Genomic DNA, 24,237 nt, shown 5'->3' with positions numbered 1-24,237 from the left:
CACTGTATGGTGGAAAACAAGGCTGAAAATACAGTTTCTGCTCTTGCACCCCTCTTTTCAATAAACTGCAGTATTTTAAGCCAAAAGAACTGTTGTGTTCGATAGAACAATCTGTCTATATGGTGCCATAGCAGTTTCAGGGCGCATTATGCCCCTGGACTATTTTTAATTTGTCCGTTTTACCCTGGAGACCCCCGTTTACAGACACTGAGCAATCGATTTTGTTTAATTCCTTCATTTGTTTCGTTGCCGCTGCTGTGCTCGCTGTGGACAGTCTTCTGTTGCGTTCAGGAAATTATGTCACACTTCTGGGTTTGGGAATACAGTATTGACGCAGAGCTAAAAAAACAAAAAACAAGAAAAAAAAACGCAGATTATCCTTGCAGTATCCTTACGCGTCTGAAATGACATGGTTGGTTCGACTAACTTGTCCAAAGTTTATATTCGTAAATGTCATGACGAGGCGACATGGGGATGGAGGACCAGGCACGTGCAGAGAGGGGGGTGGAGGTTGCTTGAGCACCTGCCCCTTTGCCCCTACATGACCAAAGTGCCCCTTTTGACTGGGCTTTTGTTTGTTTTTTTGGTGTGTATGTGTGCCGGCTGACTGCAGACACGCCACCTAGTACTTTACTTGAACACCGAAAAAAACTTTAAAAGAAAAAAAGCCGTCTGTGTGCCGCTAAGCCGCCGGATAACCCTCCCCCCATCACACTGTTCCTCTTTGACCTGGGTGTGTGGTGAGGAGTTCGAGAACATCTGGTGGTTGAAACACGTTTTTTCCCTATTAAACCTTGTTCGAGCAAATAGTGAAAATTCTTACACCAGGTTTACTGTGGAGATTTTTAAAAAATAGTAATACGTAATTTTCTCTTTTAGTTTTCTACTTTAATATTTACTTACCTCCCACCCCCCGGCCCATGGCCGTTTCGATCTGTGTGTCTCTACTCTCTATAGGCGTATTTGTCCGTTTTCTTCACAACTTGATCTAGAAAGGTACTCATGTTTAAGTTCTCGTTTTGTTCTAAATTTAATATTTCAATCCACCCCTTTATTTCATTTTCTGTGAGTCCGGTCTTTGTATGAATCTTCATGTGATAATTTCTCAGATGAACAAGTTTGTTCATGTTTGTTCGTAGATGAACAACAGGTTAAGGAAGTTTTGATGTAGAGGTTGAAGGAAGAAAAGAGGCAAAGACTGACTGAGTCGCAGCCAGAAAGTGTTGATGCCTGTGTTGATTTCTATTCACTACTTCCCCCTCCCTATTATACCGCAAAGCTGATTAAACTGGAAGTTATGTTGTTGTAAGGTGTATTAAATCATTGTTCTTGTGCCCCTTTTAATCTATGAGCACATGCTCCTCCATCGGTCTCTGGATGGCCCTGGTAACATATAGGTCTAGATTTCGGGTTAAAGACATTCCCAAGGAGTGACGACTTCTGACGGATATGTTCAGTCTGTTTGAAAGCGCTGTGTGGTGGGGAGGCTGATCAGAAGGGCTATCGGAGCAGTGTCCAGGGGTGTCGCCAGTTTTGAATTGAGCGGGAGAGTTCGTGTGTTACTGTTGCCGGGGTGACGGGAGTTACCGTGCCAATGGAATGCGACGCCATCTTCGAATGTTGGTATTGGGCTCTAGTACATCTGACAACCGGGTTTGTTCCCATTCTATTTCCTTTCGCGCCAACCCGGCTTTGTTGTCCTCATTGTCCTCACTGTTCTCTGCTATCTCGGTACCGTCAAGGCTAAGACACGTTTGTTGTTTTCCAATGGACTACGTGGCCGTCAATTCTCCCCCCGACAAGAGCGTCATTTGAGGACATAGCCAATGTGAATGTCTGTATTTTCAGGTCGTTTCGTTTTTAAAAACATGATCAGTTTATCAATTGATTTATAGCATAGAATTAAAAAAATAAACATGAATTATGATTTTTTTTAATGTATAAGCAATTATTTAATCTAAAAGAAAAAAACTTGTTTGTCAGAAATGTTCTTAATTCAAGAATATCGTTTTAAACATTTTTGAAAGAAATTTATTTGGTGAAAAATGACCAACTTTTAGAAGTATGGGCTCAATACGAACAAATAGTCATATTTACTTAAAGTAAGTCAAAGAATCCGACACTTTAATCTGTTAACTAGCCTTTAACAGTCAAAGATGGAGAAAATCATTTGACGAGGTTTACCAAAAATTATCAGATTAGGGCGTTATGAATTTGCAGTGTGAAAGTTAGTATAGGTCTATACAGATTTATTTTTCAATAATCATTTACCCTATCAATGAATTAGGTTCATAATGGTGAGAAATGTAGCCCCCTGAGCCCCATTCACCAATATGTTTGGTCTTATTAATGTCCCCAGCAAAGAGTGCACAATACATGCAGGTTATATTGTTATATTAAGACCAAACCTATGCCTTTGTACTATTTTATTTATCAAAGTCATGTGGAACAACCTGCTTTGAGTCTAGGCGTCTTGCCAACAGCGACCTCTCCTGGCCGTTTCTTTTCTTCGCCTTGATGCAGTACACTCGTCTTCTTTCGTAGTTTAGGAATGGTTAGCGGAAAAAAAGCTAAATTAAATGAGTCTGAGAAGCTTGAATGTTTTAAAATGAAGCGAGTTCATTGTAATTTTCCTTGATGGAAGAAGTGCTGCGGAAGCAGTACAGTAAATTGGATAAAGTCAGTGTATACATTTACGAAATGTTTGAATTCCGAGCCTTCAAATTGAGGTATTGATAGTGATGATTAGAATTCGTATATGTTGATCATATTTATTGAATATTTATTGACTCCAGTGATGTGAAGTCGTGATGGAACTTCCAAACGCTTGATCATATTACGCTGAAGTTTCAGCACTGGAACGGTTCTACTTCCGGTTCACGTGATGCATCCTCTGTTTACGCACCCGGGAGTTGCTGTTCTTGTTCTTTCGTTTTCCCTTCTTCTAACCAAACGAGCTCCTTCAGAGCGTTTTCTTTGGGTAAGTACCTAAGTAAGAATTTAGAGGACTAAAAAGTCCCATTTTAAAGCATAGTGGAAGTTGTTTGGCTTTATGTTGAAGCTTCGCAGGTTTACTTAACTTAGTTTAGCTTAGCTCGCTAGCTAAGACACGCGAACGCATTCCGATTGCTTTGGCTTCACGCCACTTCCGATTTGTAAAGTTTTAGGAAAAGTCGATCGGCTAATATGTGTTGGGCGCCGTTTGTAAAGCAGCACATGCTAAAAATGACAAAATTTTCTCACATTAAGCGCCCCACAGTGTTTAAATTGTGTGAAATTTTTAGTCACTTTTTTATTGTTGTTGCACACTTACAACATTATGAAGCAACTTAGAGCATACGACAGGAAGAAAAAAACTCTTAAATAGCATTATTATGTGAATTAGAATCATATTTTGAGACGATTCAACTATATACAACAATTTAGCAAAGCGCAGATGACGAGAAAGTAGTCTTTTAATCTGCCAGTTAGCCACGCCTACCATTATAGGGCTCAAGCGTCCCCAACAGGTGGATATAGACCCTACCCACCGACGTCACAAAACCACGTGCTCGCTGTATGGTTCCGCCCACTTGTCCGTCATTTTGTCTCTGTATTAGCATTGGTTTCAATTGATCGAGGAATTTAAAATGCATTTCATGGAAGACCCGGTGCTTTCTGATGCCGTAAACTCACTGGATGTGTTGCATAAAAGGCGTTATGTGGAAAAGCTTCGTTCTATACAGTCGTCAGATCCATATTTGATGCCCAAATCGATGTTTTTCGACCCACTGTCTTCGCCCTGTCTGCCTGACATCTGCTACGCTGATATTTACAATTATCTTGTCCACACAAAATCAGCCTATTCTCACGAAAATTTGAAAAACTTCAAGAGCTTGGATGCTTATAAATACTTCGTTGCTGGTTGGATTAAACAGGTACTCGTCCACGAAAATTCGGCAGGAATCTATCTTGTGCTTGGAAAGGTGAGTTACGAAATTTTCAATTCAAAATCTTTTGTTCTTGCTAACATCCACTGTCAAGTCTAATGTATTTCATGTCATTTGTCAATGGAGCTAGGGCTTTTAATGTTTATATGGTTTAGCGATAGCACTCTTACTACATACATACGTGTATGTTATCGGCGATTAGCCTAGCAATGATCTTAATTGTGGTTGTCAGCCCAAAACCCTCTAAATATATATTAAATGCGTCTTACCAGATATAAAATGACTACTACATAATCTGTGGTAATCGTTTGGAGCCCAGTTTTCTCGTCGAATTGCAGCAGCCCATCTCGCTCTCTCCTCTCCGTGTCTCTCGGAATCCGGTAGAACTTCAAGTCTCTCCGTCTATCTTCTCTGTTATTGCAACCGACCGCCACACACGCCTTCACCATTTTGATTATTAATGTTAACGAGCAGAAAAACACGCCGTAAATAGGAGGAATGTACGTAGCCGTAACAGGTCAACACGATGTGTTGACGGACAAGTGGGCGGCACCAGTCAGGAGAGCGGAGTTGTGACGTCACGTGGGTAGGGTCTATACAGCCCATTGAGGGGCAATTATTCAGAACGCGACGAAGAGAGCCTCAAAATGTCATTGTTTCAGTCTCTCTACTCCAATGTTTTTACAGAATATTCTTTTTATCCAAGTATTTTTCCCCAATAGCTAAATAAATGGCTTGAGAAGGACCAGTCAGCTCGTTGAGGGGGAATTATTCAGAACGAGTAAAACGTGACGGAGAAAGCCGCAAAATGTAATTGTTTCAGTCTCTCTACTCCAATATTTTTACAGGATATTCTTTTTATCCATGTATTGTTCCCCAATAGCTAAATAAATGGCTTGAGAAGGACCAGTCAGCCCGTCGACGGGGTACTATTCACAACGAGGAAAATGCGACGAAGAGGTCAGCAAAATGTCATTGTTTCTGTCTCTTTACTTCAATATTTTTACAGGATATTCTTTTTGTCCAAGTATTTCCCCCAAGTGCTAAATAAACGGCATGGTCATGACGAATAAGTCTTGTGCTAAATGGAGTATGAAATAATAAAAATGCACTTATTCAGGACAACATGGCAAAATTACTCCATAATGGTCAAAACTGTCGACTTCACCTTTACTGTTGTACCTCCCGAACGATATTTTATGACACCTAAATCGGACATACTGTATGTCATTTCCCTTCCCCGGCTTCGGAGAATGTAAACAAACCAAAAGGCGTGACAGCTAGCCGACATGCTAACCCGAACCGAGTGATGTTTCAAAGTCTTCGAAGCGTAAAATCTCACATAACTCGCCTGGATTATTTGACATGATGACTGAGTTGTCGATTGTCTTTGCGGATCAGCAAACCGCCCGGCGGAGAACAATTTACAGTTCGTTCCCCGGAGGAGGGAGGCTGCAGTTGTTGTGCAGTTAACGTGCTAATGTGCATGAGGAAAGCTTTTTACATGCCTATCAATGATCAAACGTAAGTAGTCCTTTATTTAAAGAAGGTTTGTAGTGTTTACTTTGTAATCGCTGTATTAATATTTGACATAATACAAAACAAGATGTTTACTCACTTCCTCGTAAGTCCAATGGTCCCACAGTAAATATCCACGGTGAATGGGAACCTTTTGAAACTCCCAAAAGGCGCATACGCCTCTCCCTCATACAGAGTGATTTTTCTGCAGCCGTTTGGCTGGCGTGATGCGAAAAATAAACGTATTAATCCGCAAAATCAGCTGAATCCTTCGTCCTCATACACAACAGTACGCTGTATAGTGAAGAGGACGTCTTCTACCGTACACGTCACAGCGCCCTCCTCCTAAATGCAAGACCGAAGCCGGAAGTCACTCATTTTCATGGCGCGGGATTCAAAAAACTAAATAAATATAGCGATCGCTTCCACACACATCCAAGCGGTCCATATCATTCAGGAGCATAAAATACCGCGTGTATTATGAAATAAACATGCTTTTTCGTGTCACATGCACTTTATTTATTTTTAAATAAGAAGTATTGGACCTGAATGTTTAAATCCAGAACTAAATATTTAATTTAAATCCTAAATGTGTATCGTATATCCTAAATGTTAATCTGGAAAAGGGTTGGAACTAAATGTTTAGCTTACTATGCAAATTCACATGACTGGAGACCGGAAGTAACAAAATAAAAGCTGGCGCACACAAAGTACTCTTTAAATAGTTTCTCCTCAATGTGTATTTTACCTATATATTGTTATTATCACAATGGTTCATGTCCAAGACTTGACTGCCACCGTTGAGTAGGTTTTATTCATTTTCAGTCAACGTAAATAGACAGTTTGAGCTGCTCCAGCTTTTATTTTGTTATTTCCGGTCTCCACTCATGTGAATTTGCATATTAAAGTGCCTGTGACATGAAAAAGCATGTTTATTTCATAATACACGCGGTATTTTATGCTCCTGAATTAAATGGACCGCTTGGATGTGTGTGGAAGCAATCACTATACTTATTTAGTTTTTTTAATCCTGCACGATGAAAATGAGTGACTTCCGGCAACAGTCTCGAGTTGAGAAAGAGGGTGCTGTGACGTGTACGGAGGAAGGAGTCCTCTTCACTATACAGCCGTACTGTTGTATGAGAAGAATTAAGGATTCAGCTGATTTTGCAGATTAATACGTTTATTTTTTGCATCACGCCAGCCAAACAGCTGCAGAGAAATCTTGCTGTACGAAGGAGAGGCGTGTCCGCCTTTTTGGGGTTTCAAAAGGTTCCCATCCACCAGTAGATGTTGGCCAAAACAAGGCCTACTACTGTGGGACTGTGGGACTTATGAGGATGTGAGTAAACATTGTGTTTTGTATTATGTCAAATACTGGGATCATTTTAATATGTAGGTGGCTTGCATTTTGTGGCTGAAGTGCTCCTTGTCCCCTCGGCCGACGACCGGCGGCTTGTCGCACATCCCCCCGCTGGGAGAGCACTATACTCTGCTTATTCCCCTCTTCATGTGCCCGGTGTTCTGTCAAATTTTCCGACCGATCAGAAATTGCAACTTTGTGTTAAAAATAGCCGCGAATACGGCGATTACAAAGTAAACACTACAAAATTTCTATCAATAAAGGACAAGCTACACGCTCCTCCGTTGTCGGCCAGTTTGTTCAGCGGTCATTGTCCAGCTGCTTCCCCGGTGAGCTCTCCTGTCCTTAGTAGCAGAGGAACGAGCTGTAAATTGCTCTCTGCCGGGCGGTTTGCCGATCGGCGAAGACAATCGACAACCCGGTCGTCATGTGAAATGATCCGGGCTAGTTATTTGTGATTTTCCGCTTCGAAGACTTTGAAAAATCACTCGGTTAGGGTTAGCATGTCGGTTAGCTGTCACACTTCTTGGTTTCTCTACATTCTCCGAAGCCGGGGAAGGGAACATAAGCTCAATTTAGGTGGCATAAAATAATTAGGTGGCATAAAATATCGTTCGGGAGGAGCGACAGTAAAGGTGAAGTCGACAGTTTTGACCATTATGGAGTAATTTTGCCATGTCTTCTTGAATAAATGCATTTTTATTATTTCATATTCGATTTAGCACAAGACTGTTATTTGTCATGACCATGCCATTTATTTAGCTATTGGGGAAAAATACTTGGATAAAAAGAATATCCTGTAAAAATATTGGAGTAAAGAGACTGAAACAATGACATTTTGCGGCTCTCTTGGTCGCGTTTTCCTCATTGTGAATAATTTCCCCTCAATGGGCTGCATACTAAATCAGATGAAATCCGGATGAAACTCCGCTGACGTCATCCACCTGTTGGGGCCCTATTATGGAAGGCGTGGCTAACCGGCAGATTAAAAGACTAATTTCTCGTCATCTGCGCTTTGCTAAATCGCCGAAAAAACCGAATCGTCTCAAAATATGATTCTAATTCACATAATAATCCTATTTAAGACTTTTTCTTCTCCTGTCGTACGCATTTTAAGCTAAATTCTAACAGTTTCCTGATTTAACATTTAGGATATAAATTTAAGATTTAAATTTGAGATGTCCCGATCGATCGGCATCCCGATCACGTCATTTTCAAAGTATTGCAATCGGCCAAAAAAATATCGGACATATATATATATATATTTTAACTAAATCGTTTTCTAATTGTATTTAATGTTACAGACATAACATGTTACACTCATCCAGAGTCTTTAGTTTAGACTTCAGGTAGGGTTATCAAATTTATTCCGTTAACGGCGGTAATTACATTTTTAAAAAATTTATCACGTTAAAATATTTAACGCAATTAACGCATGCGTTGCACGACCCACTCACGCATTGTCGCGTTCAATCTATAATGGCGCCGTTTTACCTATATATAGAGCTAAAAGGCAGCGTAAAATGAGTAGAGTGAATTTATGGCAGCCTTTGGAGCCTTTTTTTAATTGGCTAAAGCCTTACAATCCCTCTCCCTAAGATTAGAAATATCGTGGGAAGCAATGTGGGGAAGGAAGGTCGTAATTGATCTTTTTCTTAACACCATATGTTATTTCCCAACGCAGAGAAGATATATCAATTGGTACAACTACGCACAGTCATGGTTGTACTTCCCATCATGCATTTGGGCAGAACAGTTAAATGGCTACAGTATCATTTACTGAAAGCTCAACAAATACACTAGATGGCAATATCGGAACAACCCTAATTTAAATTTCGCTCTAGATTTAAACAATAAGGTCCAAAACCTCTTATTTAAAAATGAATATTTAATTTGCTAAATAACATCGTAAATGTGCAAAAAAAGGTGACTCTAAAAATTTCGCACCATTTTAAACACTGTGTGGCGCTAAATGTGAGAAAATGTTTTCGTAATTTTCAGCATGAGCTGCTTTACAAACGGGGCCCCATAAAAATGAGTGTGATTACATTTAATTGTATGAGACGCTTTTCGACTTGTCTTTAAGATGCGACAAATTACTACTGACTGGAGGCCAACGCAATCCTCAACATCAAGTCAAAGAGTCGAACGTGGAAAATGAGAAGAAATCCAGGTCACGACGAACAAGTGAAAAAAAAAATGAAGGTAAGATCATGACATTATTTATTGTATTTTTCATGCATATGAGACTTGGTTTGATGTGATTGTTACTGTAGGGAAGTACTTCTCAAATAGAGGGGCGCGCCGGGGCGCAGAGCGAAGCAGGGGTTGGCGCATGTAACCTCGGCGAACATACTTTTCGCCGTACTAGAATAAAGTGTATTTGCACATCCGCTCTGTGGATGGTAGTGGCACTCTCGTTTTCAGAGTTGTACTGTCCTTGTCAAGATGTTGGAGAGAAGTCCTTGTGGTTTCCTGACTTTATTCAGCTGCTCATGACATCAACACTTGCAAAATGAAACTAAAGTAAAAATGAAATTTGTTTCATTATCAATAACAGCAATTAAAATTTTTGTCGATAACTCCCTACTGATACAGCAATAACTATGAATACAAATGATTAGCATGGATCAGTTAGCGTCCGCACATCATCAAAAATAATCACATCAACTCGCCCCAAGTTAGGCCTGTCGCGATAACAAATTTTAGTGTGCGATAATTTATCTCATAAATTACTGCGATATGCAATATTATTGCACCTCCCCCCAATTTTTTTTATTTTTTTTAAAACCAATTTACAATAACACAGTGAGAATACAGTATATATTAATAGGTCAAGTACACCCATTTAAATGCGATGTTTACTCTAAAATTCAAAAATACTTTTTAAGAAATCACAACTAAAAACAATAGACCATGGCTCTTTTAAAGGGTATTATAATACTAAGGGGCTGTGAGATATCAATAGAACCGTTATGTGGCAAGGTAACAATTATTAATAAAGTTAAGAAAAAAATTAATCACATTCATGAGCAATTACCGAAAATAGATCGAAAATTACGAACATTTCCGAAAATATTCCGGAAACAGCCGAATGGGGCGGAGACGTCACAACAAAGAAACAAAAGGTCGAGCCAAGTGCCTTCGTTGTTTATCGACGAGAGAGTTGCGTTCGTGTTTCATCAAAAAATTGCTAAAATGGTTCAAACCTGTCATGCTATGTGGTGTACAAATAGCCATTTGTGTCAATGTAGTACCCATGAGTTCCCGAACGCGAGAAAAAGAGCTGGACTACGCAGACAATGAGTAAAGTTCGTCCGTGCTAAGAGGGCTAATTTTGCAGACCCGGCCTCCGGCACGGTTTTGTGTGGTGCGCATTTTACACCTGAAAGCTATTCGATTTATGGACAAATGAAATTAGGTTTTGCTAAGAAATTGCTGCTGAAAGCAGATGCGGTGCCCACCTTACACGCGCAGCCACCTAAATGTCCCGAGATATCAAGAAAAAGGACGATGACTGGCTCTGATGAGACCACCCCACCACCCAGGCAAAGCAAAGGAGGGAACTGGCCAGAGTGAGTACTCTTTTATAATAAAAAACATAACGCATTGGATATAGGACTGGACCAGAGGTTGCACTAGACTTTTTCGTTGTCTGTCATTTTGACTGACAGGGTCATAAAAATCCGGTCATAATCTATTTTTACCCGTCACTTAAATTTTTTAAATGATGATAATGACATTGTGGTGACCCTTTGTTTGGCATAATTCACCTTCCGTACTTGTGTGTCCATTTGGCCGAGCGCGTTACCGGTGTAGGTTCAAGCGCCTACACCGGTGTAGGTTCACTATCCTCTTCCCCTCACTATCCACTCGCTCTCGCTATATGATTGGCGGAAGAGTCGAAATGCTCTCCCGTGAAATGCCTGTTTAAAAATGTTCCCGTTGTTACTTCTTGCGTTCGCTTAAAAGTGCTCATTTAAAAAGGAAAATCGATGGATGATACTACACACAGAGCGTATTATTAACAAACGCTAAAGTTGTATATTCATATAGCGAGAATAAGGAACGTCACTGACAAGCGCAGGCCAACGCGAGTGGATAGTGAGGAGAATAGGATAGTGCGCCTACAGCTAACAAGACTCTTAACATTGCATACCGCTTCAACATATTCAATAGTATTTAGTTTTCATTCATTTTAAATGAATATTCTGTCCGAACAAGCTTAACAGAGAATCCACACCGTGCCATCACACATCAAGCAGATGAATATGTAACTTTTTCTCCGCAGTGACAAAAACAGCTGACAGTGGTCCCCATTAGGTAGGTAGCCTACCATATGTAGCATATGGAACAATGAAATTAACAGTTCACCTGCTGTGGCCTGAGCGTAGTCTCACATTTTCCTCCTGGTGCGCATGGACTTGAATTGCGTGCCCGCTTGTGCAGTCCCTGTTTTTTCACCTCTTTTAGCAACACCATCGTCGTTTTGGGGCTTTTTGAAGAAACTTCGGACACTCAGTTGCCTTGAATTTTTTTCAGAGTAAGGCCAACGACGTCATGCATCAAGAGAGACAATAGCTAATTAATATGCTCACTCACCACCCTGTGGTCTGGGGTGTGAATTGCAACCGGTCAAAATGACGGATGGACTTCAGTTTTTTCTGTCACCGTTTTAAAAAATCGGTCAACGACGGAAAATATTCGGTTAACGCGACCCCTGGACTGGACACATGTATAAATTATCACTCCTAAAATATATAGAACAAATCCTCTAATCCCATTCATATTTGTGTCTGTTGGCAGAGAGCCCAATAAATGATAATTATTCTATACATTATTTTGCGGTCACAGTGTATCAGCTTCACAAAAAGAAATGCAAACAAACCATTCAGTGTTTCCCACACGATCTGTTGCCGGTGTTTCATCAGTATGATTGCTCCCCTCAATTATCCTTTCATTAGGCTGCATTGGCTTTCGTTTGGGCTCAAATTGATAACCCAAAACACCAAAGAAAGCTTCTAGGGCTGTCAAACGATTAAAATTTTTAATCGAGTTAATTACAGCTTAAAAATTAATTAATCGTAATTAATCGCAATTAATCGCAATTCAAACCATCTATAAAATATGCCATATTTTTCTGAAAATCATTGTTGGAATGGAAAGAAGACAAGATGGATATATATAATCAACATGCGGTACATAAGGACTGTATTTGTTTCTTATAACAATATATCAACAAGATGGCATTAACTTTATTAACATTCTGTTAAGGCGATCCATGGATAGAAAGACTTGTAGTTCTTAAAAGATGAATGTTAGTACAAGTTATAGAAATTTTATATTAAAAGCCCTCTTAATGTTTTCGTTTTAATAAAATTTGTAAATTTTTCAGTCAAAAAAAAAACTAGTAGCCCGCCATTGTTGATGTCAATAATTACTTACACAATGCTCATGGGTGCTGAAGCCTATAAAATCAGTCGCACCCAAGCGCCAACAGAGGGCAGCAAAACTCCACAAAACACAATTAACAAGCGGGCATTTCACTGTACTGTCATTTTAAGTCTGTCTGAGCGGGGCATGTGCATTTAAAAAATTAATTATCGCCTGTTAACGCGATAATTTTGACAGCCCTCAAAGGTTCATAACTCTCCTCGTCACCATTAGAAGAACGTTCATTACATCGGATTCATCGCTGCAACTAGAAACAAAATTGTCCGCCATCATCGCCGCCATTCAGTACTAAGCACTGAGCTGGTTGTTTCCTTGTTGTGACGTCACGCACACAATATGCTAGATTTCCTGGATCTCGGGCACCGGTCGATTTAGCTTGACAATCGATCAAAATTTCTATCATTTTCTTGGTGTTGCGATGTGTGTAATTACACGAAGTGGCATGATATGAATACAAAAGGCATGCGTTTATGGATAAATGATGGAATATTAGCATTTACCCAGGTGTTGTAATACCCTTCAAGTAAAAGACAACAATATTAATACCGCACAGAAACACAGAATAAATTAAATGTCCTTTTCAAGAAAATAAATTAAAATGCACTTAATAACTTAAGCATTTAAGGAAATGAAAACTTTCCCCCTCATAGCAGAAGCTATGGCGTTCCATGTGTAATATTCTGATTGTGTGTTTTAAGAGGCACCCTGAACGCAACGGTGATGTTGTTTTGTTCATGTGACGCGTCAGTGAGAGTGAGAGACACAAAGCCTGTGTGTGTTTGATATTATATCCAGAAAAACACACATAATAGGACACCATACAGCTTCCTTTTTAATGTTGTCCTTATAATGATGATCTGCTGAATCATAAATCACTTTGTGACTTTCCACTTCCATGATGGAGCGTTCTTCGTACATGTTCGCTGGTTAAAACGTGAATAAGCAACTGGGCTGTTGACTCAAGGCCCTGCTCCGTCCATTTTGATGGATGCGTCTCCGGCAAAAATAGAAAATAGCCTAAACCATCCAGCAGGCTCCGGCATGCCGGAGATGGTCCGCGGTCAATCCGGAGCACTGACGCGGCCGGTATGCATTGAACAATAGGATATAATGGGAACGGATTGGCTCCGGCGCTATTTTATGGAACGAAGATGCATTTTGCGTAGTTAGTAGCAAGGAAGCCGAACTTTTAACAGCACGTCTGCCGCACGCAGGCGCACGAACGTGAGGCGATAAATTATAGCGGAAAAATTCCCGCCTTCATTTTTATTTACCGTGTGATAAATGGAATTATTGCATATTGCGACAGGCTTACCCCAAGTATTCGACAACAATTGAAAACACACAACAAACAGCACAAAAGGTGTTGCCTCTGGATGCTTCGAAAGTAACAAACGTGCGCGCAGGGTCCTTCCTTTTTTACACTCGGCTTCTTCGTGGGAGCAAGTGGCTCTTCATTGTGTGTGTGCGTGCGCTCATCTTAAGACTGAGTAAATACGTTCTTCGTGTGTAAATGCACTCTGACTTGCAAGTCTCGCGTGTGGAAGTACTACTTGTCCTAAGTTTCCTACGCTAAAATTAAAAGCATCCATTAATAAACAAAAGTCAACATAATTTAAAAAAAGAAAAAAAAAAAGACTGGAGACTAGAGCTGAAACGAATACTCGAGCAACTCGAGTAACTCGAGTTTAAAAACTGATCCGGGTAATTTTATTCACCTTGAGTAATCGTTTATTTTGACAGCTCTAAGCATCACGTTTTGCCCGGACTACTTTTAATGCGGGACAACGCGCTGATGTCACGTGCGTAGAGGAAGAAGCAAAAAAAAAAAAAAAAAACTTACTGCAGCTGACAGCCGCTACAAACGACGCCGACGTTGCTAAGTACTAGCCCGCACGATGCTTCGTTGGTAGCAGGTAGCGTCTGATGAGTCTCATAGAGATCACATGTATGTTGAACTAGATGCGCATTGACAGACTCGGTCGCGTCTGGGCAGCGTTAGTAAACAGCCGCCATCTTAAAGCAGTAGAGCGCTAAGTGCTAATAAAGAGCGCTAAAGCGCTAATAAATAAGATTAACGTTACTGTGACTAGCTCACGTAACGTTAGCCCTGCGGAGGGCTAGGTTTCTATTAATTATGACCACTTTCGATGCGTGGCTAATGTGTCTTACATACAGGCTTTAACATAACATAGCGTTGTGGGGTGATGAGGATGTAAAATAAAAACTCAATAATGCTAACTATCAATTTTAGCTCAGTAGTCATTGCTGGATAAAACACCAAGTAGCACCAGTCCCTAATGTGCTCCAATACAGCCTGTATCATACATTTATTTTGAACACTGCAAAAACTCATAATCCTATCAGGACTTAACAGTTTAGACTAACTTAAAACTTAACTAGAACTTAAAAATGGCTTGACACAAATAGAAATTCAATTGAAACACGTGGGAAAAAATCCTAACTTTTGAGTGATGTGTGTTATCAAGCGTAAAGGCATTTTTAGGTATATAAATATATATATATATATATATATATATATATATATATATATATATATATATATATACACTGTATATATATATATTTTTAATAAGGTCTAAAGGTTTTTTGAGTGAAAGCAGTGAATTAGTCTTTTTTTTTTTTAATTCTAGTTACATCTGAGATGCAATTGTTGGCTGTTTTCAACAATATACATCGAAAATAAAGACATTGATTGACTGAAAATGGTTCAAGATTAGGTGAAAATTCTTGTTTTCTCATGTATATTTATAATTGCTCTTCACCTAAAAATGTATTTTTTTTATCCGATTACTCGATTAATCGATATAATTTTCAGTCGATTACTCGATTACTAAAATATTCGATAGCTGCAGCCCTACTGGAGATTCCACCGTCGCAAAGTTGAAATCACATCAGTCGTGTACGTCGTAACCCGGGGACTACCTGTATTTCACTCTATATCGTCAGCAAATCATGTGATTTTTTTCTTTCCACCCAGAGTTCCGCAGACAACACTTTAGAAGATTTACACCCTGAGAAGCACGGTCCTCTCCACGTTAAACAGGAAGAGGAGTCTGACATGCTGTGGCTCAAACAGGAGGCGGAGCCAGAGACCCCTGACATTAAAGAAGAAAAACAGGAAGCTGAAATCCCCAAGTTTCCAATGGGTGTCGGTGTAAAGAGTGAAGAAGACAAAGGTCCAAGCGATGACAGCGGAGCAGCGAAACCCTCGAGCGACAGCTCATTTCAGCGTGTGACAACAAAAGGAGAGGGAAGATCGCAACCGGACGGCCTCTTAGCTCTGTTTTCAGACAGCGATGACGTAACATCACATTCTTCTGACTTTAATACTGATGGGGAGGAGGAGGATGACTTTGACCAAAATGCTTCAAAATCCTTAGACAAGTCACGATTGAAAAGAGACGCAAAAGAAGGTGCGGTTGGGAAACCTTTTTCCTGCTCACTTTGTGATAAAACATTTCCTTGCAAATGCAACTTAAAGGCACACATGCGCACTCACACTGGAGAGAAGCCTTTTGCCTGCACTGCAACCACCAGAGTGAGTTGGACACTGGAGAGTGCAGAAATGGCTAAGTTTTTTACCAAAGACAAAGCCCTTCAAGCAATTTTGGCAACCGACACCGAAGACGATTGCGGTTCTGAGTCGTCGGGGGAGTATTCGCCCGATTGTCAACCTGATGCTGATGACAACATCGAGGAGGACAACTCCGATTGGGAAGAAGAGGAGGGAGCCCCGGATGATGCTGCGGAAGCGGTCGGGCAGGACCAGGATCCATCGGACAGTGGCGATCATACGGTATGGAGCTCGAAAAATAAAAAAGTGATGTGGCATCCAACCAACGAAGTGGCTAGACAATATGTCCCTGTACAAATACCCACACCTGGCCCCACGTCGTATGCAGTAGCCAGGATCAGGAGCCCGGAGACAGCGTTTGCATTGTTTGTGGATAAGAAGATCGTCGCGAAAATAGTCAAAATGACCAACCTCCAAGGGCTCAGAACGATCAAGAACTGGTCTCCCCTCACGCCCCAAGAGCTGCGGGCGTATATCGGGCTCCTGATCCTGGCTGGAATTTACCGGTCCAGGCATGAAGCGACGAGCAGCTTGTGGGGCGCCAAGACCGGGCGTCCGATGTTCTCCGACGCAATGGCTCATCGGAGGTTTATGGAGATCAACCGAATGCTACGTTTCGACGATAAGCTGCTTAGACCACAGCGGCACCATGCGAACAAACTGTCGCCGATATCAGATTTGTGGAACAGCTGGAATTTCCGGCTGCAGAAAATGTTCAACGTGGGACGTGACGTGTGCGTGGACGATCAGCTAATTGCCTTTACAGGACGCTGCAGCTTCAAACAGTATATGCCGTCAAAGCCCGCAAAGTATGGCATAAAAATTTGGGCACTCTGTGACGCTCGAACCTCCTACGCATTGAAGCTAAAGGTCTACACCGGCAAGCCTCCACGGGACACGCGTGAACACAATGTAGGAATGCGTGTGGTGCTGGGACTCACTGACGCGCTGGAAGGGCACACAATAACAGTGGGCAACTTTTTCACATCAATACACCTTGCAGCAGAACTAAAAAAAAAAAGAAACTCACTTGTGGGTACTATAAAGAGGAACAAGCCGGAGCTCCCTGCACAAGTGACACAAACAACAGGAAGGCAGCCCCTCTCGAGCATTTTCTGCTTCACCAAAGACATGGCTTTGGTTTCATACATCCCCAAAAAAGGGAAAAATGTGCTGGTGCTCAGCACAGTTCACAAGGAGCCTAAAGTGGAGGACGAGGGCAAAAGAAAACCCGAAATGATATTGGATTACAATAAATCTAAGGTAGCAGTGGACCACCTGGACCAGGTAAGCACAAGTTTTGTCTTTGTCCCAAAGTGTTTATCAAAGCTGTCTCAGGGTTTTCCCTAGGATTTTTTGAAGCTGTGGTGGTGGGCTGCATCGGAGTAAGATAGCCTCACTATGTTGTGCCATGGTGACATTTTTTCCCATGTTTTTGCCCCCCAAGAAGAACCATAACAAAGATATATTTGAAATATTTCATTCATGCTAATGTTGCAGCTCACAGCTACGGTACTTGTACGTAAAATGCGAGCTGATTACAGCTATGTTACCCTATGTAATAACACTTTTTTTCTCGTAGCAATAGTACGACTTGCATCTCGTAGTGACCCAGAGGTCGGCAACCCAAAATGTTGAAAGAGCCATATTTGACCAAAAAAGACAAACTGATACAGTATAACTGAAGCCGCAAAAAAATTTGCCTTGAATAAGCATTATAATAAAAGCAACACCGGCTGTATGTATTGATATTAGCCTACTATCCAAATGACTAAGTTGGCTTTAAATACATAGTTAGCCTTCATGATTGAATGTTTATTTTCCCTGCAGTGGATCCGATAGAGATTGCCACACCACGTGACTACTAGGGCTGTCAAAATTATCGCATTAACGCGCGGTAATTAATTTTTTAAATTAATCACGTTAAAATATTTCACGCAATTAACGCACATGTCCTGCTCAGAAAGTATTCTGCCTTTTGGTAAGTTTTACAGCAAGGCTTTTTGTGCTGTCCAACAGCGAACTCTTGTGGTCGCTTTGCGACATGGTTTATTATTTTCTTCTTTTCTTTCTTCATTATGGCTGCACGACGTCTCGGGCTGATGATGTTGTGCTTATATGATCCTTGGACAAGATTTGTCCATAAGTATGGTTGTTGTAAAGAATGTACATATTATGTTAGTAAGCGAAATGTTATATTTTTTGTATGAGACGCTTTTTGTTTATGTTTAGTGAACCTGTATAGCGTGCTAAGCTAACGTTGTTGCTAATGCAATGCTTGTGTACTTTTATTTTGTAGTTTTATGACGGTCTAAAGAGGACAATGGTTTGAGGCCATTTTATTAATAAATCAGATGAAAAAGGAAGAAGTCTAATTATTAAGGCGTCGTTCACTAGCTGTCTAGCTTTGGAAAAAGTAGACGCTTCGGAGTGAGGACAGCATAGACCAGGGGTGTCCAAACTTTTTGCAAAGGGGGCCAGATTTGGTGTGGTAAAAATGTGGGGGGCCGACCTTGGCTGACGTCCTTGATGTAGAACAGTAGATTTAAGCAAATTTTAGCAAGCCATTCAGTGTGTCACATTTGCTTAATTATTTTTTTCTCTTTCGACTCTCGGGCTTTTGCGAAATACTGCTGCTGTGACATTAAACTAGCTCCAAGTTGCTTCAATTTCTTGCTGCGTATCGTCCCTGTAATCTTGTCGTACATGTCAGCGTGTCCTGTTTGGTAATATTGTCTCACATTGAAATCTTTAAAAACAGCGACGTCTCTTTGCAAATGAGGCAGACACAGTTTATGCGTATTTTAGTGATGAAATGGTCTAATTTCCACCTATCCTTGAAGCGTCTGCCGTCACAGTCAACTTTCTTTTTTTGTTGATTGTCACCATTTTAGAAAATGGAAGTAATGGGTCACACAGAGTAATGTTGCTTAGCCCCTAAATACCTACGACATGAAGCAATTATCAGAGAATCCCTAAATTTGAAAAATAAGGTCCTAATGAAACTTTTTTTTGAAATTTGTAAAAACAAAAGTCAAAATGAATATGTGTAATAAGCGCTCTATATCTATAACCCATCCTAAATCATGTGTTTTTTTTCCTCATGGAACCTGCAGATGCATGTGTTGACTTGCATCCATCCTAAATCATGTGTTTTTCTCTCATGGAACCTGCAGATGCATGTGTTGACTTGCACCCATCACTTTTTTTTTTCAAAAAGAAATGTCAAAATTCTAAATTACCCTAATTTTCGCATCATAAGGCGCACCTGACTATAAGCCGCAGCCCACCAAATTTGGCACGGAAACGGCATTTGTTCATAGATAAGCCGCACTGGACTATAAGCCGCAGCTGTCATCACTGTATCATGGGATAGTTACACCAAAAGATATTAACCGGTAAAACTTTATTTGACAGCGGCTCATACGACTGACTGTCATAAGACCAAATGAACCATCATTAAACTTTGAACCAATTACTGCAAAGCTTTATTGCTTCAAGAAGCTTCATTTGGCCATCACTGCTCCCTTGGGAGAGACAGTCAACCTCTGCTGCCACCTGCTGTTGACTGTTGTCATCCAACATGCCTCTGAGCATGCATTGCAGCGCTACAGATATAAATAACAATCAAAAATCATGTTCTGTGCTAAATATTTCTTCAGTTACTGTTCCAGTTGTTTCATCAATTGCTGGTTATGGTATTTGCTAACACTTTATTTGACAGTGGTGCCATAAGACTGTCATTACACATTAATAAATATGACATGTCTCTGTCCTGAGCATTCCTGAATGCTTATAACAGATGTCATTAAGTGCTATCCGGCAAATGATCTCACTTTTGAATGGATGCAAAAGATCCAAGAGGGACGAAAATTTGAGGTAGTGTCATAATTTGCCAAATGACACTTAATGACATAACCATTCAGTAATGTCCATGATAGTGTCATGTCATAATTTTGATTATCCTATGACAGTCTTATGACACCGCTGTCAAATAAAATGTTACCTAAAAAAATCAACAAATAAGCCGCACTGGACTATAAGTCACAGGTATCAAAATGAAGGAAAAAAGTAGCGGCTTATAGTCCGAAAATTACGGTAGTCTCAAAATCATGACGTTTTAGTTGTATCAAATGTGATACATTTGGCAATAAAGGGTTAAAGTGCTGCTGCCTTTTAGTGGGTAAATGAGGGGCAGCATTTTGTGTGTGAGCTACTTCATATGCTGTTTGCAGTACTGCTGACCGATTCATTAAGTCTGTGTTCGGGCCAGACATTATTGATTTCATGACAGAGGCTGGGGGCCGGATGAAATTTGACCACGGGCCGCATTTGGCCCGCGGGCCGGACTTTGGACATGTCTAGCATAGACAGATTTAAATGACAGTAGAGTGAAATGCCCACTACAGTCCTTATGTACCGTATGTTGAATGTATATATCCATCTTGTGTCTTATCTTTCCATTCCAACAATTTATTTTACAGAATATATATATAATTTACAGAAAAATATGGCATATTTTATAGATGGTTTGAATTGCGATTAATTACGATTAATTACGATTAATTAATTTTTAAGCTTTAATTAACTCGATTAAAATTTTTAATCGTTTGACAGCCATAATATATATATTTCCATCACCCATCTTTTTCTATTCTCAAAAATGTTAGAAAAAGCTCCAGGGGCCCACGCTAAACAGCCACACGCTATTCTAGCCGCAGGTTGCAAACCCCCGTCGTAGTCCTTCTTTTTCCATATATTTAGCCCTAATATGTGCTACATTACCACAACAATAATGGTCCTTCTGTCAACGGACCCATTTCAAGGAGTAGGGGGAAATTTTAATAACCGTGTAAAGAGTTTTACTAGTTACGGTGAGAAGGTGGATAGTTTTGTTGTTGTTGTTGTTCGTGAACTACATTTACACGCAAACGCACATCGATGTACCATTAACCTAGCAAGAAGAGGCATGACAGTCATTTTTGGAGTGTCCCAGAGCACGCAAAACTTGAAAAAAAGCGCATTTATCACGGTTTCGTCAGCCGTGATTCCATCGACCAAAACAGCCGGAAAGCACAGATTAAGTACGCCTGTCCCTCGTTGCCAAAGTTAGCGCGGCGATGCTCTGAAAATCGAGCAAGGCTCTCGGCGCAAATTGATGCAAACTTGGCCTTCTGTCCAAGACTGCCGTCCACCGCTCACTTTTGCCGAAATGACCGATCCAAACTACTATAATGCCACAGATATGGGGAAGAAGGAGAGAAGTCTGTATTGGCTCACCCACTTTATTGTGATAACAATAATAAAGACAAACAATTACAAAACAACAGCGGGCTGCCGCGAAGTGCGACTACAATCTCTCGCTAGCTCGCCCATTCTCCTTCTCGCTTCCTTCCACGTCACAGCTCATCTTCTAATGGGGCCTCGCATAATTACGGACATTGCAATACACAATGAATAGGTTGCCGCTGAACCTTTCACACTAGGCTGCTGCTAGTTTGAAATGGTTTTAATTAAAAAAAAAAAAAAAAGAATATTTTTTTTTTTTTTTTTTTTAAATCTTATTTGCAAGGCGTGGCGGCTTTTATTTTAGTGTGGCGTGCCGCTCTGTAAGGGAAACCCTGTCAGTCTTGTCATTGATGCCATCTGATGTTTTGTGTGTGGGTGTGTTTGCAGGCGTGTGGCACATACTCAACTCGCCGGCGAGCACAACGGTGGCCAATGCGCCTTTTCTACCACATGCTGGACATTTCGGCCTTCAATGCCTTTTTGCTGTACACCTCTGTGAACCCGGGTTGGAACGCCAACAAACTTTACAGAAGAAGGCTGTTCCTCGAGGAGGTCGGCAATGCGTTGATCATGCCAGAGGTTCATCGGAGAAAGCCACAGACCGCTGCAGTGGAGCAAGAAGAGGCCACTCCTTCGCCTAGGCGAAAACAATGTGGCCTCTGCACAAACAAACTCATTGCATCCAATGCATGTGAAAACTGTGGTACCCCCATTTGCCGCAAACACATGAGGAGCATCTGCAAAAACTGCTGAAAAAAAAAAAAAGTTTTGAAAAGTGTTCGTTGTTCTTGTTTTGAAAAGTGTTCGTTGTTCTTGTTCTGAAAAGTGTTTGTTCTTGTTCAGTATTTGGTGGTGGATTATTACTTTATATAAATTCTGTTATGAATTCTTCATAGTTGTTGTCACTTATATGTTATAGGTTATATGTGTATGGATAGCTCTGATGCCACTGAACATTTTCAGTGGTTGAAAGTAAAAAAATATAAATGACTTAGTTATCACGTCTCAAAACATTTACAATTATTTTAAAAATTGTGTGTTTAGGGGTGTTATACACAAAAATGGCCATTGCCAAAAATAGGCATGCAAATAGGCATTTTTTGTTTTTGTTATAACTCATTGACCTTTTCAAGGCTCTAATTGTGTGATATGAAATTTTCCAATTCACCTTATATGCAGCATAGTTTGTTTTGGTCATAGCACAGTACTGCTTTTATTGTCCATAGAGGGCAAAAAATACAAATAAAAACTATATGCGTATGGATAGCTCTGACGCCAGTGAACATTTTGAGTGGTTGGAAGTAAAAAAAAATATTCAGAAATGACTTAGTTATCGCTACTCAAAACATTTACAATTATTGTAGAACAATTGTATGTTTAGAGGTATTATAAAAACGTACATAAATACATAAATATTGAAATATGAATTAAAATGTAAAGTGAAATATATAAATAAAAATTTGAATAATTGAACATTTAAATAAAGCAAATTGAAATTGCATAAATATTGAAATTTAAGCTTTTTCATGGCACATTTAATGATTTAATTTCATATTCAACAGTCACTTGGGGACATAGCTAATGTGTATTTCTGTATTTTCAATTTGTTAATTCAGTTTTTAATAACATTGTATTATCAATTCATTGTATATAATTATTTAAAAATAAACATGAATAAAGCTTTTTTTTTTTTTTTTTTCCAAAATAAGCAATTATATATTTTATTTATCGAAGTCATGTCAAAGTCAACCTGCTTTTTAACAGCGACCTCTCCTGGCAGCTCCTTCTCTTGGCCTCGATGTAGTTCTACCTTGAATTGTTCTTTTGAGTATTTGGGTCTCATGGTTAGCGGAGAAAAACGCTGAATTAAATGAGCCTGAGAAGCTTAAATGCTTAAGATTGAAGCGAATTCTTCGATGGAAGTGCAGCGGAAGCAGTATAGTAAATTGGATAAAGTCAATGTATACATTTAGGGATTATTTAAATTCTGAGCCTTCAAATTGAGTTATTGACAGTGATGACTGGAGTTTGTATATGTTGATCCATATCTGTTGAATATTTTTGGACTCCAGTGATGTAAAGTAGCTATGGAACTTCCAAACACTGCAACACTGAAGTTTCAGCACGTTTCTACTTCCGGTTCACGTGAGGCAAAATTTGTTTACCATCCGGGTTGTACTGTTCTAGACAAACGAGCTCTTTCAAAACATTCTCATCGGGCAAGTAGCGAAGTAACAATTTAGTTGACTTAAGAGTCCCATTCTAAAGCATCGTAGAAGTCATTTGGCTTTATGTTGAAGCTTCGCACTTTTACCTAACTTAGTTTAGTTTTGCTTTGCTCGCTAGCTAATACACGTTAAAGCATTCCGATTGCTTTGGCTTAACCCAGTGCTTCTCAATTATTTTCTGCGACGCCCCCCCAAGCAAGACGTAAATGTTTCGCGCCCCCCCAAACTATCTGCCGTCACTGTAAATAGTATTATTTGTCTATAAAATTACTATCATAAATACGCATCTGCCTAATATTGTGTCCCTTTTTTCTAATAAAGAAAAAAAAGTAACATAGATCAACTTATAATAAAGTATAACTTTATTAACATTGTTTTGTTTGTAACAGAGAAGACTTGACGTGCATCAATTTGCCTGAATTAAAAAAAAAAGTCACATTCAAACTGTAAAAATACATTCAAGGTACATTTTTGACCATTTGATACTGAAAAATAAAATGTAATAAAATCAGTAAATAATAACAAATTCAAATTGATTAGGGTGAATGAGGACAAAATGCCAAAAAATTTGACCGAAAAAACAAAAATGAATAAAGGAAAGAAAAAAAAAAGAGTGTCCTTGGACAGAAGGACAGTTTTTATTTTTGCTGCTCACACTCAGTATTACCTCCTTTGCAATGGTGTGGAGTCATTTTGCAATGAGTATGCTAACAATGCTCACTGGTTTACTGATATAACACTGACAAAGCAGGACGATTGATGGCAATATTCGGCACGTTTTCGCTGAAAAACAATCAAGCGGCTTATCAATGAGATTGGAGTCGAATGTCTTTAAGTGGCGTCTTAATTGATTTGGCT

At 39.9% G+C, this 24,237-nt stretch overlaps 2 protein-coding genes across 3 annotated transcripts in view; both read left to right on the top strand.

Moving 5' to 3' along the window:
- LOC130916764 (uncharacterized) overlaps positions 1 to 24,237 on the top strand; it is a 39,208-nt gene that overhangs the window by 6,797 nt on the left and 8,174 nt on the right. Inside the window, exons 4-6 of the mRNA XM_057837759.1 lie at positions 993 to 996; positions 15,266 to 17,149; positions 21,539 to 21,703. Coding sequence (XP_057693742.1) covers positions 993 to 996; positions 15,266 to 17,149; positions 21,539 to 21,703 — 2,053 coding nt within the window. The remainder of the gene's footprint in view (positions 1 to 992; positions 997 to 15,265; positions 17,150 to 21,538; positions 21,704 to 24,237) is intronic.
- Positions 2,815 to 22,731, top strand: LOC130918662 (piggyBac transposable element-derived protein 4-like). 2 transcript variants are annotated; one of them, XM_057840577.1, is made up of 5 exons: positions 2,815 to 2,980; positions 8,897 to 9,015; positions 10,262 to 10,385; positions 15,266 to 17,149; positions 21,539 to 22,731. In XM_057840577.1, the coding sequence occupies exons 4-5, from the start codon at positions 15,347 to 15,349 to the stop codon at positions 21,902 to 21,904; spliced, it is 2,169 nt and encodes a 722-aa protein (XP_057696560.1). In that variant the 5' UTR covers positions 2,815 to 2,980; positions 8,897 to 9,015; positions 10,262 to 10,385; positions 15,266 to 15,346; the 3' UTR covers positions 21,905 to 22,731. The 2 variants fall into 2 exon arrangements, with proteins under 2 accessions (XP_057696560.1, XP_057696551.1); XM_057840568.1 differs by lacking the exon at positions 10,262 to 10,385 and having other exon boundaries at positions 2,816 to 2,980.

This window comes from Corythoichthys intestinalis, chromosome 1 (assembly GCF_030265065.1).
Source record: "Corythoichthys intestinalis isolate RoL2023-P3 chromosome 1, ASM3026506v1, whole genome shotgun sequence".
Classification (NCBI taxonomy): domain Eukaryota; kingdom Metazoa; phylum Chordata; class Actinopteri; order Syngnathiformes; family Syngnathidae; genus Corythoichthys; species Corythoichthys intestinalis.
The sequence above is the reverse complement of the archived record's forward strand: the minus strand, read 5'-3'. Positions and strand labels throughout refer to the sequence as shown.